The sequence below is a fragment of the Antechinus flavipes genome, chromosome X (assembly GCF_016432865.1).
Source record: "Antechinus flavipes isolate AdamAnt ecotype Samford, QLD, Australia chromosome X, AdamAnt_v2, whole genome shotgun sequence".
Taxonomy (NCBI): domain Eukaryota; kingdom Metazoa; phylum Chordata; class Mammalia; order Dasyuromorphia; family Dasyuridae; genus Antechinus; species Antechinus flavipes.
Genome location: NC_067404.1, coordinates 83,117,009 through 83,135,320, shown reverse-complemented (window position 1 = coordinate 83,135,320; position 18,312 = coordinate 83,117,009). Strand labels below are relative to the sequence as shown.

Genomic DNA, 18,312 nt, shown 5'->3' with positions numbered 1-18,312 from the left:
TGTCAACCATCTTCTAGAGCCGCACAAAAGCATCCCCAACTGGTTAGAAAAGGCCTAATAGGATGTACTACTAGATGCAAACAGAAGCTACATCGCCACCTAGTGGCCAAAGGAAGATGCTGGCTGCTTTTAGGCAAAAAGGTCAATTCATTTTCAGGCCTACTAGAGAGGGGAAAGATCTTTTGGGCTACCCAAGCTTTTCTGAGATTTTTATCCAACTCTCAGGAAAATGACCGACCTGGCAGAAAGCATCTGAAAGTGGGTGCGCCAAATTTGGGCTTTCTCAAAAAGTGGGTGTTCACAGTTTGAAATGAGGCAGAGTTTTCTTACTTTGCATGAATCTACACTGTGCGGAGCTCCCTATTACTGTTGAGGGTCTTATCATCCCTCAGTCCCCTAGGCTCACAACCTGAGTCTCACTCAACTCTTCACTTCTCTCAACTCCCACATCTAGCCAGTTGCCAAATCTTTTTCTCTATATCGCCCCAATGTAGGCCCTCAACACCTCACCCCCAGACAGTAGCCCAGTGGGAGGCAGGGAAGGGGAGGGAAATGTCCTGCCTGCCTCCAGACTCTCCTCAGTCCAAGCCATCCTCTATTCAGCCTCTAAAGTTAGCTCCCTAAAGCATAGATCCAACTATGTCACTCCCTTCCCCATTCAATTAATGGCTGGTGGCTTTCTATGACCTTCGGGATCAAACAAAGTCCTCCAGCATTTAAAGCCCTTCATAACCTATCCCTTTCCCTGCACTTTTTCAGACTTTTACCTTAGGGCCCCCCAAACACACTTTGGATACTTTGGAATCCAGGGACTCCGGCTTCCTTGCAGTCCCTGGCACACGCAACACACTGGACCTCTCGACTTCAAGCATTTTCTCTGACTCATCTCCAACTCTTGGCTTCCCTGGCAACCTGCTGCAAGAAACCTTTTACAAGATCCCCTTGATCTTAGCACCCTCTCTCAGACACCAGCCTCAATTTATCCTGCCTAGAGCTTGTTCATCCTGAGTTGTTTGCAAGGACTGTTCTTTGCCTCTCTCTGTATCCCCAGTGCTGAGCACGATGTCCGGCACACAGTAGGTGAAATGAAAGAAGTTCGTACCCTCTACAATTGCGTGTTCTGGGATTGCTCAAGGAAAAGGGAGGATCGGCAGCTTTGAGCAGCAAGAATGGCTCTATTTCTTTCACCATCTAAAATGTATTCCTCCCAAAAAGTCACTTCACTGTCATGGCAAAGACTGCTAGAAGTCAGAAGCAATCAGCCCAGAAAGTGAAAGAATAAGATTATAACCTGAGCAAATTTTCTTCCACTGTATTTTGATAGAAAGAAATGTTATCCTTCAATCTGTGACAGATTTCAAGGGTAACATTGCAGATGGTGACCTTTCACAGCTACAACAAGACTTTTAATTGACGTAGACTGTCAATTAAAAAAAATAATAGAAGGACCTCCTTCCTTCTCTCATTCTAGGTAACAGTTCTGGTAAAGCAGAAACAAAAGAGCCCTGGGAATACTTTGTCTTGCAGTTCTGACAATCTGAAGGCAGAGCTGACATGCTCTCTTGCTCCAGATGGCCTCCTCCGCCTTGCACAAAGTTTGAAACTTGGGATAGCCCTCAATATTCCATGAATGGAGAATGACAGCGTATCCTTGGCGACAAGGAGAGCCAAGAAGACATAAAGAATAGTGTCCCCACCAGCCAACCTAGATTCTCTATGGAGAGCCATATTTGCTATCTCCCCAAAACTGAGAAATTAAAGGACCTTATCCAGTTGCTTTAGATGAATGTAGCACGAAGCTCGATTTCTCTGTAGTTTAGCAAAGTCCAGATCAGTCTGCCCTGATGGATAGAAACTAAGCGAATAGTCATACCATTGCAGGGCTTCCATATAATTTTCTTCCTGTGGGTCAAGAAGAAAGACACGTATGAGATGCACAACTTTTTACTGTTTTCTTTAAATGTCTCTAGAAGCCAATACAATTACAATACTAAAAATAATCAAGGTGAACTTTAGAAAGAAAATCCCTTTTTTTTTTTCAGGCGACACAAACATTTCCCAAACAATGACTGATCTCCTTCAAGTGAACTCAGATTTTAGAGGGTTTAAAGGCTAAATGTCACGATTTATACTCAGTCCTGATCAGCACACATGGGAAAGGGTAAAAACACTAAAGGGAAATGATTTGGTGATTTTGGAAGATTACTTTGATAGTTTGTGAAAATATGTATCAGAGAGGGAAGAGGTTCTGGGGCTTGTGATAGCCTGTCAGACTTAAGGAGAAGGAAAGGAAAGGGTAATATAATAAAGATTTCCAAACCTCAAAATTTTGGGCAGCTTGATTCCAAAGAATATTATGTAGCCAGTTTAGTATTTTGAAAGGAAGCTCTTTTCCTGCATGATGGGCTGAGAAAAAACAAAACACTCATAAACAAAATACTCATAAACAGAAATCTACAACTTTCATGTCAATCAATAGTATTGACTCTAAACTAATCTTCAAACAGGGATTGAAAACAAGCACATTCAGAATGACTCTCATCAGCATCCATATAACAAAAGCTATCAAAATCAAGTAGTATAATCAGAATTTATGAGACAACACTTCCATCGATCTGTAACAGTTTTCCTTCCATCAGTCTCTTTTAACCCATTTTCTCAGCTCCAAATCAGATCATTTCCTGGCAAGGTAATATGGTTGTGAATGAGCCGATAGCAATGCCAGAAATCATTAATAACAAAGCGCATTTCTAGTGTAATGTACTAACGAGATCAGGTCAAGTTCACAATAGAGGCCAATTATGCCTTAGAGCACTTGTAAAGCACTTTAAGACCAGGTTTACACAAAAGCTTTATCAGTTTAAACCCCATGACTCACAGCCAAGTATGTTTGGTCTAGAAATTTACAAGGTTCCAAGACATTAGCCCATTAAGGAACCATCCACACTGTAATAGCATGCTAGCTGAAGGCAGAATTTGATATAAACACAGACTTTGTCCTCTCCTCCTGCTCTTTTACAAAAAGGGGAGCCTGTGTCAAAGTCTAGATTAAGGCTCCTGAGAGAGCCTGACGCCTAGGCCAGTCACCAAGCATTTGTCTAACTATTTAGCCTGACTGGGCAGAAACCTTTCTAAAATATCCTATTTTCCCTGCTTCCCTGCCTTTTAAGGTATACTAAGCATAATCTTGCCTTTGGAGGATGATCCAGGATCATCATGAATAGGTACTATTTGCTCCAACTCTAAATGGTCCTAGATTGCTTTGGATCTCTTTTTTGCAGCAGCCAAGCGATCCCCCTTGACTTGATATTATCGTCCCCATCTGTAACAGTCCCTTCTCCCCCTTAAGCGACTGGCTTTTACTAAAACTACTAAGTGCTGGGAAACTGCATAACCAAGTTTGTTAGTCATAAAAACAAAACACACAAATGTAAACAAATGCAAACTCAAAGTAAGCCCTGAGCGTGAGGCTGAAGTGGACTTTGTGACCCAGGACAATCCTGACTGCTTTCTTCCTGACTCTTGGCTGCCTCACATTGTCCAGATGGCTAAGCTCAGTCTAGGTGAGGGGCTACTATACTCAGGGGTCAACAGAGAAAGGCCAGAGGAGGCGGGGAATAAAAAGCAACCCCTACTTCTCTACCATCACCTTCTGCTATTTTCCACTCCCTGCCTTGGGGATTCTCTGTAGATTCCCACTTTTCAGTAACCAGTTACATACCTGCAAGGATGTTCTCAATCTTTTCTTTCACAAGTTGGTCTTCCTTCCTTTGTAAGAGGAGCTCAATGTGGAGCAGAAATACTTTCCCAACTTCTGCTGACCACTCTAATCGGTTACAGACAGTCTTCAAAAAATCGAAACCAACAGCATCTCTGGAAAGGAGACACATTTGTGAGTGACCCGGCTCTACTGTTTCCCAGGTATAAAAGGACCCAAGGTTGCGTCTACCCTACCAGATCAGAGTTTGAGATGCGTGATATGATGCCATTCTCAGAGAGAGCTAAGGAAAAGGGCAAAAAGGTTTGAAGAACAGAGATCCAGATCAAGCAAGCAGAACAGAGATGAAGAACAAAGATCCCAAAGTTATATGAACATAAACCAGGGTTTGCCAGCGTTCTATGTCAGCTTATACTTTGAATATCTCATTTAGACAAACACTGATGGCTAGGGAGTCAGTTTCAAGGTTCTTTGCTTCCTTTGGGCCCATCTTCCCTCAAAACATGCATCTCACCCATCTGTCAAATCTAAATTCTGAGACGACCAGCCTAGGCCCACACCTATTTCTATGTTCCTAATGAACATTTGGCAAGCTCTTAGCATCCAGTGAGTATTAAATATTAGAAAACTCTTCTTTGACATTTTACGCAGCAGTAGGAGGGAATGCTGCAAACAGTAGGAAAGCAGGAAATGAAGAAAAGTAATAAAGTAATAAATACGCTGTTATACATTAATGCCAATAATTGTCAATAAAACATTTCTAAGTGCTGACTAAACTGTTCGTCATGGACTGTTTTTTTATCTCAGTAAGATTTCTAATAGTTTCTTCCTTTGTGTGAATACAGACATCAGCTCGGGAAGCAAGTCTACAACTCTAAAGGGGGTCAGAACTTAATGCACCTTGTCCAGAAACTTCCTGAAGACTGCTATCTGGTAAGGGTTCTTCACTTGGGTTCCAGGAATTTATTTTTTCTAAATATTGGGAGTTCTGTATTAGGATAGAATTTGTTTCCTTTGTAATCCTTGCTCTTTCTTTTTAATGCATTTAAAAGCATTATCCTGAGAAGCTGAACTCCTCAAAACCTTCTTTACCAGACTGCCCAAAGGATCCATGACACACCAAAAAAGGTCAAGGACCCCTGGACTACATGGAGATCATAATCTCTAAAGAAGAAACTAAGTACTTATTTCAGCTCACTCTTTCGCTCTTCTGAGTTAATTTCACATAAAAAAAAATAGTGATATTAACCAAATATTTCAGACAAATCAATTAATCAATAAGCACTTATTAAGCACTTCCTACATGTGTCAGGTATTGTGCTACATGCTAAAAACACAAAAAGAGGCAAAATCCCCTGCCCTCAAGGACCTTACAATCTGACTGGGGAGATAGAAACAACATGCAAACAAATATATACAAAGCAAGCTATATACATATATTCCCTTTCTGGGAAAGGACAGCATTTTTCATCATAAGTCCTTCATAAGTCTTAGACCACTGTATTTCTGAGAACATCTAAGTCATTCATAGTTGACCATCTTATAATACTATTGTTACTGGGCAATGTTGTTCTGATTCTACTCATTTCACTTTTCATCAGTTCATGTAATTCTTTCCAGATTTTTCTGAGAGCATTCCGCTCGTCATTTCTTATAGAACAATAGTATTTCATCACTTGTTCTGCCATTCCCCCAAATGATGGGCATCCCCTCAAATTCTAATTTTTTGCCACCATTAAAAGAGCTGCTATAAACATTTTAGACATATAGGTCTTTCTCCTTTTAGATTTTTATCTCTTTGTGGGGTTTATTATTTTTTCAAACCACCTCATTGTTGAAAAGAGACACTTCCATCATAGTTGATCATCACATAATTTTGTTGTTACCGTGTGCAGTGTTCTCTTGGTTTTACTCACTTCACTTAGCATTGATTCATCTAAGTTTCTCCAGACCTCAACAATGAGGTGGTTTTCAGGCCAATTCCTATAAACTTGTGATGGAGAGAGCTATTTGCATCGAGAGAGGTCTATGGGACCTGAATATGGATCACAACATAGGATTTTCACCTTTTTCCAATGTTGTTTGCTTGCTTCTTTTTTCTTTTTTTTTTAAATCCGATTTTTCTTGTGCAGTATGATATGTGTGGAAATATGTTTAGAAGAATTGCATAAGTTTAACCTATATTGGATTATTTGCTCTCTAGGGGAGAGGGGAGGGAGAAAAATATGGAACACAAAGGTTTTGCAAGGGTGAATGTTGAAAACGATCTTGACATGTATTTTGAAAAGTAAAAAGCTATTATTAAAAAAAGGCAAACTTCATAATAACAAGTAGTTCTTTTCGTAGTAGCAAAGAATGGGATGTTAAGGAATTGTCTATCAGTTTTGCAAGGGTGAATGTTGAAAAAGCTCTTGGCATGTATTTTGAAAAGTAAAAAGCTATTTTAAAAAGGCAGACAAACCCTTCATAATAACAAGTAGTTCTTTTTGTAGTAGCAAAGAACGGGATGTTACGGTATTGCCTATCAGTTAGGGAATGGCTGAACAAATAATGGCATATTAAAATAATAGAATATTATTGTACTATAAGAAATGATGAAAAGGGCAGTTTTACAGACACTTCGGAAGACTTGAAGTGATTCAGAGTAAAGGGAGCAGAAAACAAAAGAATAATTTATACAATAACAACATTATAAAGACAAACCAACTTAGATTTAGAACTTGGATCAATGCAGCAAACCATTTTGATTCTAGAGGACCCATGATGAAACATGCTTTCCATCTCTTGACAGAGGGGTGATAGACTCGATACAGAATGAGATTTATGTTTTTGGGCATAGTTAACATAGTTATTTGTTTTGTATTGTCTGTTAGAAGACTTTTTTCTTTTCTAATGGAGAGGGAAAGCAGGAAAGAATACCAAATATTTATTTTTAACATACAGTTTTCAATGAACAAAATATATTTTAATTTAGTTTGGAGGGCCTATTTGAATACTCTGTAGAAAGTCTGCATCTTCATCTTTTACGATAGGCTCCAAATATGCATCATAAACACTGCAGTGAGAGATGACCAAATGTCCTATGAAATGATTTTTCTTGTTGTTTTTGGATGCCCAATAAAACCAACTCTGCCAGCTCCTTTATTTTCCTCTCTAAGAAAAGCCTGCAAGCCATCCTTCTATTTAGCTGCAATTTCCTGTTGACTTCTGATTTAATTTATTGCAAGAATGTCAGTCTTGATATCAGTCCCTCCAGCAGTGTATCCATTAAGTCACTGGGCAAAAGGATCTCACAGTTAAATGAATATATACCTAAACACAATCAGCACCACACAGCATGGCTGCACCCTGGCCGCCTTCTGCTACATTCCAGAAATCTCTTTACCCTAAAACTCATTCGAGCCTTGGAATTTATATGGTTTTCCCTCCCTCATCTCCATCTTCCGGGCTCCTTCAAAATCCTAGCTTTTACAGAAAGTCTTTCCTAATCCCTCTTAACTGTAGTGCCTTCCCTCTGTTGATTATTTCCAATTTACCTGGTCTATAATTTGTACATATTTGTTTTCATGTTACCCCCCCCCCCATTAGACTTGAGACCAGGAACTATCTTTTTATCTGTATTATTTGTTCTTAGCACAATTCCAGGCAGAGAATGTTTGATACATGCTTACTGAGGGGGCGGCTAGATGGCGCAGGAAGAAAAGAAAAAGAAAAAAAAACTGTTTAACAACTGACTTATCTCCTAAATTACTCTTTGAAGCATCCCTACCATAACTCTGCCCCACAGTTAAGGATGCCAAAACCCCAGCCCAAAGTCTCTCTTCCCCAGTTGTCCTACAATGGAACACATTTCTTGGGGATCCATAAACGTTAATGAATTCCACTAAGCCCTGATCTGAACTGTTTATCTATTCTCACTGTGCTCGGATGTTGTCCAGGGGATCCCAAAGCCATTGTTCAACCTTTAATGGAGAAGGAATCCACTCTGACATGAGCAGCTACACCACCACAGAGTGGTTTTAGAAAGCTGTTAAGCTTAATGACATCTGAATATACTCCATTTATTGTCACAACCTGGTTTTATTGATGATATCAGATTCAACATTAAACAAATTTGGGCTAGTTAGCTAACACAAGCACAGCTAAGCTCTTAGGACCCTGCATGCCCGGTATGGTCAAATGCTTTAGCATGACTGATTAATTCATTCCTCCTAGGCATTAAAACTGCACCCATCTGAATGACCTGGGGGAAGGACCAGCTTGAATGTGTGACAAATCTAAATTGTATAGTACATGAAATGATTTCATTACTCTATAATACTCAGAAACACAAACTAGTGGCTAACAAGGCTACCAAATAGTGGATCCTGCCAGATCTGCATTAATTCACAAAAATGGATCATTGGTAACTAATTACAACGAGCCTTGATGGGGACATTCACTGTTCACCCACGAATAGGCATCCCTATGAGCTTAACTTGTTCTCTTAATTGAATTAAGCAACACTAACAATTATGGTCACATTATTTACTTATTTGTGGGATCCACATTTGAATCAGTTTAGTCCCTGTGAAATGCTGGATTGCCCGGGACATTTGCAGATCTACTTCTCAAAACAAAGACAAGTTTTTCTATCCTGAGCCATAAGAGGCATAATAAGCTTGCAGCCTGGCCTGGAGGCCCCATTCCCAAAGCTGTGCCAGAAAAACCTTCGAGAAATCAGAGTGAGAATATGACTGGCTCTAGACTTTGGATTCTGCAGCAAGCAATGATGACAGGGCCAGAGACAGAGAAATTCTAACTGGCCAGCCAAGATTGACTGGCATGAATCTTTCCTTTCCAGGTGGACCTGAGCAGACTGGTCCGTGGACTGAGCTTTCTGACCTTGACAGCAAGAATACTGAGGAGTTTTATAAATGGACGCTCTTCACTGAGTTTTGGTTTCAGGACATTTACTCCCCATTTTGCGTAAGTAATCCTTTGGGGCCACATGAAGCTGGGGGTGGGATTAGGAGCTAGTCTTGGCATTCAGGATGAGACTACAGAGGAGGAGCACATATGTGCAAAAGAGCTCCACTCAGGAGGGTCTGAGACGAGGACAGGGCTGAGAGCACCATCTAGTGGTCACCACAGAGATTGCAGGCTAGGAAACCATCAGGCTGTAACCCATGAGGCTTTGGAAGGCACCTGTCCTTGGCCTGTACTTTATTTTCCTGGGGACAATGTAAAGCAGGTGGGCCTCTTGGAAAGTCTACTCTCTGCCCTACACTCAGCCTAGCTTTCAGCCAGAGCTTGTACAAAGAAAAGATTTTATACAATTATACAGTGATCGATTCTGATGGACGTGGCCCTTTTCAACAATGAGGTGATTTGGACCAATTCCAATAGACTTGGCATAGAAAGTGCCATCCACATCCAGAGAGAGCTATAGAGACTGAATGTGGACCAAAGCACGGGATTTTCACCTTTTGTTGTTGTTTAGTGTTTGTTTTTTGCTCTCTCAGATTTTTTTTTCCCCTTTTGATCTAAGATGGAAATATGTTTAGGAGAAATGTACATGTTTAACCTGTGTTGGATTGTTTACTGTCTTAGGGAAGGAAGAAAACGGAAAGAGAGGGAGAAAAATTTGAAACACAAGGTTTTTGAAAGGCAAATGTTGAAAACTATCTTTTATATGGGAAAAGAAAATACTATTAAAAAAAGAAAACCTCAAATGGGGTTACGAAGAGTCCGACATGACTGAGCAAAACCATCACCTCCCGAGGTTGCTATAAAGATCAAAGGAGATAATATCTGTAAAGCACTTATTACAGTGCCTGGCATAGAGCAGGTGCTTAATAAATCCTTCTTCCCTTCTCTTCCCTAAGTCCCCATTTTACTATAATGTGTTCAAACTCGTCTTCTCAATTTTATGTCAGCTAATGCTATTTTTCCTATCTATTTTGAATTCTTATTAAGAGTAATATAAAAGTTTTTCTTTCAACATTTTCAAAGGGGTGGGGAGTGGGGGAAGACTGGTCATCCCCTAAAATAAAGTCTTTTGATGCTGCCAATGAACACGGATGGAGATTTGACAACTTATAAACACAGGATCTTTCTGCCATCTCATAGCACAAATTTACAGGAACCTAAATTTCTCTTTTGAAGCATTTTGTCTTACATCCCATGCCCAGATCAGGAGCCCCCCAAAAGGCAGCAAGTATACAGGAAGAAGCTGTGACATACCTACACATGCTTCAAAGGTCTTTCTGTGGCCCATCACCCCACACTCTGGTTCCCCAGGCTGACTATGGGAATTGGTGGCAGGTACTGCTCCCAGAATGGGACCAAGGACAGGGAGGCCCAGCATTGCAGATTTGCCCTTTTATGAACTCTCCTGTCACTCAGATCTTTGCTTTTCATTGAATCACTTCAAGCTTTCCCTTATAATTAGGCAGATTCCATTAGCCAATGAGCAGACGGGGAGGCCTTATAAGCAAATGGACTCTCTTCTGCCCAGCAGCCTTCACAAACTATATCGTCAAGGTCAAACAATGTGGCATTCTCTGGAATAGCTAGCTACCTCATAACGTGAAAGCATTTAGGGAAAGAAATGCCAATGTGTCCATACCTGTCATTTTCCAGAAGCAATTTTGTAGTACTCAAAAAGAAATCTAAAAAGTTTTCGGGATCTTCAAAATCCAAGAGACTCATGGCAGCTAAAGAGAAAGCAGAAGGAACTGGGTCAGTTTTGCTATTGAGGAAAAAGCAATTTGCAAACATCTTGTTTTATTTTTAAAAAGTGATAAATCAAAGATTCTTCTGGCAGGAAAGTGCTAGTCCCAACTGATCAGCTAAGACAGAGATACTGATTCCGTTTATTTACCTATGGGAAACTAAAATAAGAGCCAGTGTCGTCCTCCCTATAATATTGGTTTATTAAAGCAATACTTGGCAATTACCCACCAAGGCAGGGCCAGGCCTCCTCAGCTTAGTCCTGGATCTGAACACAGGGGAAATAAGACTTTTATACACAAATAAGACCAATTAATTCAAAGTATTGGTAGTTCAAAGTAGTGGAAAGTATTGATTTAATAAAGTAATATACAAATGAGAGCCAGTGTCATCTATCTCCCTATTATGATCAGATCAATTCACTTCATCAACTGACCAGATTTTTAATTTTTTTAATTTTTAAATTTTTAATTGCTTGCTAATCTCTCCTCTCCAACTTTCTCTTTCCTTCTCGGTTGATAACTGTTCTTCCCCCCCCCCCCAACCTCCAAGACCAGTCCCTTCTCCCTACCTCACCTCCCACTCCCCCTAGTCCCCAGTCCCCAGTTTCTGTGATTGCTAAATTAAAAAATAAAGTGCTGATACTGTCTAATGCTCAATGAGGGTTTTCACTGGCTTACCAGTCTGGATTTCTTCATCAGATGCTCCACGTCGCAAAAGGATTTTTATCTTTAAGTATATTCCAACAGGATGTAAACATGCCTATTTTAAACAAAGAAATGAAAATGATAGCATTACTTCTTTGGAACACAAAAGGCTATTTTTGTTGGTTGCTACTTTCTTCAGAGTCATTGCAGGACACCCCCTTCTCTCCTCTGACCCTGCCCCCACTCTGATACACACCTTTATCACCTAACAACCGGACTATTGCAAAAACCACACAGGGGTGGAGAGTGGGGGTTCTGCCTGACTCCAATCTCCAGTCTATTTACTCTATTCTCCAAAGTGATTTTTCTAAAGCTCAGGACCTCGTCATTCCCCCAACTCAAACTCCAGCAGCTTCCTATCACCTCCAGGATCAAATACAAAATGGTTTCTTTGGCATTCCAAGCCCTTCATAACTCGGCCTTCTACTTTCTTAGTCTTCTTACATGTTACTCTGATCCCAGAAGCTGGAGTCTTTGGGTTTATCAAACACTAGATCACTATAGTCATTGACTTCTTAGCCAGTACCAAATGGTTTTAATGACCACTGTTTTATAATATAACTTTAAGTCCGGTACAGCTAAGCCACCTTCAGTTGCATTTTTCTATAAAGTCCAAGCTAGCTCCCTGGAGGTCTCAGGATAAGCAAAAGTCCTTGGTCTTTAGGGGAAGGAAATGGATAAAACTGCCAGTTTTGCCAAGAATCCCTCCTTGATTCTAGAGTCCAGAATCTCCACATTTTTCTCCTCCTCGTCCTGCGTCTAAGTGCAGGCTAAGTGCAGTTCTCTGGCCTCTCTCATACTCCATCCCCTAATGCTTCCTACTATTATCTGTATACACCAAACTTGAGCCAGCACCCAACAGTGAGAAAGGCCATTTTTCCAAACATATGCTAATAGAATCATTGTCCAATGGGTAATTAGCCTTAAGTCTAATTCAAGCACGCCTTTTAAGAGTTTCAGCCCTTTACATTTTTCCATTAATTCCTTTGAAATTTTTGACCTTTTGTTCTTCCAGATGAACTTTGTTATTATTTTTTCTAGCTCTGTAAAGTAATTTCTTGGCAGTTTGATTGGTATGGCACTTACTTTGTTCTTCTGCACAAAGATGTGTTCTGAGGTAGATATCACAGATATTTAAATATTCATTTTTACAAATGAGGAAACTAAGGCTCAGATTTAAGTAGCTTATTTGGTAAGTGTTGTTAGACATTGGTTTTTAAGTCCTACTTCAACAGGAAGGCTTCTCCAAACCCACTTAATTCTAGTGTCTTCCCTCTGCTAATTTTTCCTATTTATCCTGCTTTGAGCTTATTTGTACCTATTTGTTTGTTTTTTCCCCTGTTAGATAGATTATGAGCTCCTTGAGAGCAGGGACTGTCTCTTGCCTTTTTGTGTATGTGCCTGAATTAGACTTAAGGCTAATTACTCATTGGACAAAAATTGCCGGGGAAAGTAGAAACTAGTATGGCAGAAACTAGGTACTAATTAATACCTAACATATACCTTTGATAAGGTCAAAATGGGTTCATGATTTAGACATAAAGAGTGATGCTATAAGCAAATTAGAAGAAAAGGGGATCATCTACCTCTCAGATTGTGGAGAAGGAAGGAATTCATGACCAAAGAACAACTAGAGTACATTATGAAATGCAAAATAGATCATTTTGATTAAAAGTTTTGTACAAACAAATCCAATGCAGACAAGATTAAAAGGGAAACAGAAAACTGGAGAAAAAAATTTACATCCAAGGGTTATGATAAAGGCTTCATTTCTAAAATATATAGAGAAGGGGCAGCTAGATGGCACAGTGAATAGAGCACCAGCCCTGAAGTCAGGAGGACCCGACTTCAAATCCAGCCCCAGATATTTAACACTTGCTGTGTGACCCTGGACATGTCACTCAAACCCAATTATCTCACATTTTAGTTTCAAAAGATTTGAGGCCCAATGAGGGAAATTCTAGGGGAAAACAAAAACCAAAAAACAAAGCTGCCCTTCTTGGAGAAATCCTAATAGTTATAAAGACTGAGAATAATGAGAATGGCTCTGAATACAACCCAGTCTTCTGAAGAGTCTTTTCAACCCAGCTCACTGTCCCTGCAAGAAAGCAAAACTTGAAGCAAGGAGAGACTTGCCATCACCAAGAACAAGAGAGTCTCAAGATTTAATGCTGGGAAGGTAGCCCCTCATTTTCGAGAGAAATAAGCTGCAGTTCAGATCTAAGATTACAAAGGTATTCAGTAGCAGAGTCAAGATTTAATAGACATTGATAGGTATTTAAGGATTAAACTGGTTCCATGGAAGGCATGGATACCACTAACATATGGAAACAGGTACATGTGTGTGTACACACACACTATGTATCTGTGTGTGTCTGTCTCTGAATGTCTGTGTCTCCCTCCCTGCACATCTGTGTGTGTCTGTGTGTGCCTGCATGTTTCTGTCTGCATGTGCGCATCTGTGTGTGTCTGTGTATGTCTGCCTGTCTCTATGTGTGCCTATGTGTGCGTCTGTGTGTGTGTCCACCCACGTGTCCACCCGTGTGTCTACGTCTGCCTGTCTCTGTGTGTGTCTGTGTGCATCTGTGTATGTGTCCATGTCTGTCTGTGTCTCTCTGCCCATGTGTCTCTGCCCGTGTCTGTGTGCCTGTGTCTGTGTGTGATTCTCTGCCCATGTGAGTATCTCTATCCACCCGTGTGTCTGTGTCTGCCTGTCTCTGTGTGTGTGCATCTGTGTGTCTCTGTCCACCTGTGTGTCTCTGTCTGCCTGTCTCTGTGTGTATGACTGTGTGCGTGTGTGTCCGTGTGTTTCTGTCTGCCTGTGTGTCTGACTGTGTGTGTCTGTGACTGTGTGTCTGTCCGCCTGTGTGTCTGTGTCTGCCTGTGTGTGTGTCCGTGTGTCTCTCTGTCCACCTGTGTGTCTGTGTCTGCCTGTCTCTGTATGTATGTCTGTGTGTGACTGTGTGCGTGTGTCCGTGTGTCTCTGACTGTGTCTGTGTGCGTGTCTGTCCGTCTGTGTGTGACTGTGTGTGCGTGTGTGTCTCTCTGTCCACCTGTGTGTCCGGGTGTAACTGTGTGTGCGTGTGTGTCCATGTGTCTCTCTGTCCACCTGTGTGTCTCTGTCTGCCTGTCTCTGTGTGTATGTCTGTGTGTGACTATGTGCATGTGTGTCCATGTGTCTGTCTGCCTGTGTGTCTGTGACTGTGTGTGTCTGTCCGCCTGTGTGTCTTTGTCTGCCTGTCTGTGTCTGTGTGTGACTGTGTGTGTGTGTGTCCGTGTGTCTCTCTGTCCACCTGTGTGTCTCTGTCTGCCTGTCTCTGTGTGACTATGTGCATGTGTGTCCGTGTGTCTCTGTCTGCCTGTGTGTCTGTGACTGTGTGTGTCTGTCCGCCTGTGTGTCTTTGTCTGCCTGTCTGTGTGTGACTGTGTGTGTCCATGTGTCTCTCTGTCCACCTGTGTGTCTCTGTCTGCCTGTCTCTGTGTGTATGTCTGTGTGTGACTATGTGCATGTGTGTCCGTGTGTCTGTCTGCCTGTGTGTCTGTGTGTCTGTGACTGTGTGTGTCTGTCCGCCTGTCTGTGTGACTGTGTGTGTGTGTGTGTGTCCGTGTGTCTCTCTGTCCACCTGTGTGTCTGTGTCTGCCTGTCTCTGTGTGTGAGTGTGTGTGTGTGTGTCCGTGTGTCTCTCTGTCCACCTGTGTGTCTCTGTCTGCCTGTCTCTGTGTGACTATGTGCATGTGTGTCCATGTGTCTCTGTCTGCCTGTGTGTCTGTGACTGTGTGTGTCTGTCCGCCTGTGTGTCTTTGTCTGCCTGTCTGTGTGTGACTGTGTGTGTCCATGTGTCTCTCTGTCCACCTGTGTGTCTCTGTCTGCCTGTCTCTGTGTGTATGTCTGTGTGTGACTATGTTCATGTGTGTCCGTGTGTCTGTCTGCCTGTGTGTCTGTGTGTCTGTGACTGTGTGTGTCTGTCCGCCTGTCTGTGTGTGTGACTGTGTGTGTGTCTCTCTGTCCACCTGTGTGTCTGTGTCTGCCTGTCTGTGTGTGTGAGTGTGTGTGTCCGTGTGTCTCTCTGTCCACCTGTGTCTGTGTCCGCCTGTCTGTGTGTCTGTGACTGTCTGTGTGCGCGTCTGTCTGCCTGTGTGTGTCTGCCTGACTGTGTGTGCGTGTGTGTGTCTGTCTCTCTGTCCGCCTGTGTGTCTGTGTCTGCCTGTCTGTGACTGTGTGTGCGTGTGTCCGTGTCTGCCTGTGTGTTTGTCCGCCTGTGTGTGCGCGTGTCTGTCTGTGCATGTGTGTGTCCATGTCTCTCTGTCCACCTGTGTGTCTGTGTCTGCGTGTGACTGTGTGTGCGTGTGTGTCCGTGTGTCTTTCTGTCCACCTGTGTGTCTGCGTCCGCCTGTCTGTGTGTCTGACTGTGTCCGTATGCGCGTGTCTGTCTGCCTGTCTGTGTGTGACTGTGTGTGCGTGTGTGTGTCTGTCTCTCTGTCTGCCTGTGTGTCTGTGTCTGCCTGTCTGTGACTGTGTGTGCGTGTGTCCGTGTCTGCCAGTGTTTGTCCGCCTGTGTGTCTGTGTCCACCTGTCTGTGACTGTGTGTGCGCGTGTCTGTCTGCCTGTGTGTCTGTGTCTGCCTGTCTGTGTGTGCATGTGTGTGTCCATGTCTCTCTGTCCACCTGTGTGTCTGTGTCTGCCTGTCTGTGACTGTGTGTGCGTGTGTCCGTGTCTGCCTGTGTGTCTGTCCGCCTGTGTGTGCGTGTGTGTCTCTGTCCGCCTGTGTGTCTGTGTCTGCCTGTCTGTGTGTCTGTGACTGTGTGCGAGTGTGTCCGTGTCTGCCTGTGTGTGTCTGTCCACCTGTGTGACAGGCATCTGCCTGTCTGTGTGTGTCTGTGTGTGCATGTGTTTGTGTGCACGTGTGTCTGTATCCGCCTGTCTATGTGTCTGTGTGCATGTGTGTCCGCATTTGCCTGTCTGTGTGTGTCTGTGTGTGCATGTGTTTGTGTGCATGTGTGTCTGTATCCGCCTCTGTGTGTCTGTGTCTGCCTGTCTGTGACTGTGTGTGCGTGTGTCCGTGTCTGCCTGTGTGTCTGTCCGCCTGTGTGTGCGTGTGTGTCTCTGTCCGCCTGTGTGTCTGTGTCTGCCTGTCTGTGTGTCTGTGACTGTGTGCGAGTGTGTCCGTGTCTGCCTGTGTGTGTCTGTCCACCTGTGTGACAGGCATCTGCCTGTCTGTGTGTGTCTGTGTGTGCATGTGTTTGTGTGCACGTGTGTCTGTATCCGCCTGTCTGTGTGCATGTGTGTCCGCATCTTCCTGTCTGTGTGTGTCTGTGTGTGCATGTGTTTGTGTGCATGTGTGTCTGTATCCACCTCTGTGTGTCTGTGTCTGCCTGTCTGTGACTGTGTGTGCGTGTGTCCGTGTCTGTCCGCCTGTGTGTGCGTGTGAGTCTCTGTCCGCCTGTGTGTCTGTGTCTGCCTGTCTATGTGTCTGTGACTGTGTGCGAGTGTGTCCGTGTCTGCCTGTGTGTGTCTGTCCACCTGTGTGACAGGCATCTGCCTGTCTGTGTGTGCATGTGTTTGTGTGCACGTGTGTCTGTATCCGCCTGTCTGTGTGCATGTGTGTCCGCATCTGCCTGTCTGTGTGTGTCTGTGTGTGCATGTGTTTGTGTGCATGTGTGTCTGTGACTGTGTGTCTGTGTGCATGTGTGTCCGTGTCTGCCTGTGTGTCTGCATCTGCCTGTCTGTGTGTGTCTGTGTGTGCATGTGTTTGTGTGCGTGTCTGTGACTGTGTGTCTGTGTGCATGTGTGTCCGTGTCTGCCTGTGTGTGTCTGCGTCTGCCTGTCTCTGTGTGTCTCTGTCCACCCGTGTGTCTGCATCTGCCTGTCTGTGTGTCAGTCTGCCTCTCTGTCTCTGTCTCTCTGTCTCTCAGGAAAAAAGAAAGGTATAATATAGACCTTATAATAAAATGTCCCTCGAGGACAGGGACAGCCTTCCATCTTTGTGTTTATAGACCCAGTACCTGGCAAACAGTTGGCACTTGGTAAACGTGTGCCGATTAGATTATCGGAAGGAATGTAGTGGTTAGGAGAATGGAGCACCACAGGTTCTAGAAGCAGAAGGTGGCCCAGGTAGCACCTTCGCTGCTCTGGAAAAACACCATCACCAAGAGCTGAAGCCAGGGGCAGAGCCATTCAGTACTTCAACCATGTGACAGAAAAGGGGGCGTTATATCTTGGATCACACCAGCTTATACTCAAATTGTGAGAAGAAAGCATAGTGAGAAGAGGTAGAAGTGGTGAAGTGGCAGTACCCAGGGGGTCTGGCTCTGGATTCTCCTCTATTAATGTGATGCTCAGATTCTTTCCCCAGAACACACTCCCCTCCCACCTTCTAGGACTGTCAAGGGCACCCCCAATTCTCGCAGGACCTCAGACTTCCAACCTCACTCTCTTTTCCCACCATCCCCATCGCCCAATCCTTTGCCAAAGCCCGTTTCACCTTCATAGCAACTCGAATACTCCCCCTTCTCTCCTCTGACACTGTCCCTATGCTGAAGAAGGCCATCATCTCCTCGCTCCCGACCCAGTACAGGAGCCACTGCTGGGGGCTCTGCTGCCTCAAGTCTCTTCCTACTCCTCCCTTCATCCTCCATTCAGTCACCAAAGTGATCTTCCCAAAGCACAGGCCTGACCAAATCACTGCCTACTCAAACTCCAGTGGTTCCCTGTCGCCTCCAGGAGCAAATACGAAATGGTCTGTTGGGTATTCAAAGCTCTTTATAATCTGTTGCTCCAGACCCCATACAAAACGTGAACCAGACATGGAATAAGGGACGAGGAAAACTCTGGGTCACGTTCAATTTAGAGCCATGCAGCTGAACTGTCCCTGCTAAAATGATTTCTGAATTCTTATATCTAGAGAAGGATGCCCAGCAGGGGGCAGTGGGCATATGCGACACAGAAGGAAAGCTATTTTCCCGATGGAGTCTGGGTATAAATCTACAAGGAATGGAAGACATTCAGCCTATTCCTAAGTTCCAAGATCAGTGTTACAGAGTATACGACCATGTTTCCCAGAAAATGTTCCTTAGGGCCACTATTAAAGCACAGATCAAGGTCAGATTCAATCTGACCTAGTTCAGAATTGCTTGTTTCCTATGGTATGATCTGGTTCATAAATTGCAGTTAAA

At 43.3% G+C, this 18,312-nt stretch overlaps 1 protein-coding gene across 1 annotated transcript in view; it reads right to left on the bottom strand.

Moving 5' to 3' along the window:
- The window catches only part of TEX11 (testis expressed 11), a 113,800-nt gene that overhangs the window by 35,957 nt on the left and 59,531 nt on the right, over positions 1–18,312 (bottom strand). Inside the window, exons 8-12 of the mRNA XM_051969186.1 lie at positions 11,113–11,194; positions 10,329–10,416; positions 3,722–3,873; positions 2,321–2,406; positions 1,765–1,902 (exon numbers count right to left, since the gene is read on the bottom strand). Coding sequence (XP_051825146.1) covers positions 1,765–1,902; positions 2,321–2,406; positions 3,722–3,873; positions 10,329–10,416; positions 11,113–11,194 — 546 coding nt within the window. The remainder of the gene's footprint in view (positions 1–1,764; positions 1,903–2,320; positions 2,407–3,721; positions 3,874–10,328; positions 10,417–11,112; positions 11,195–18,312) is intronic.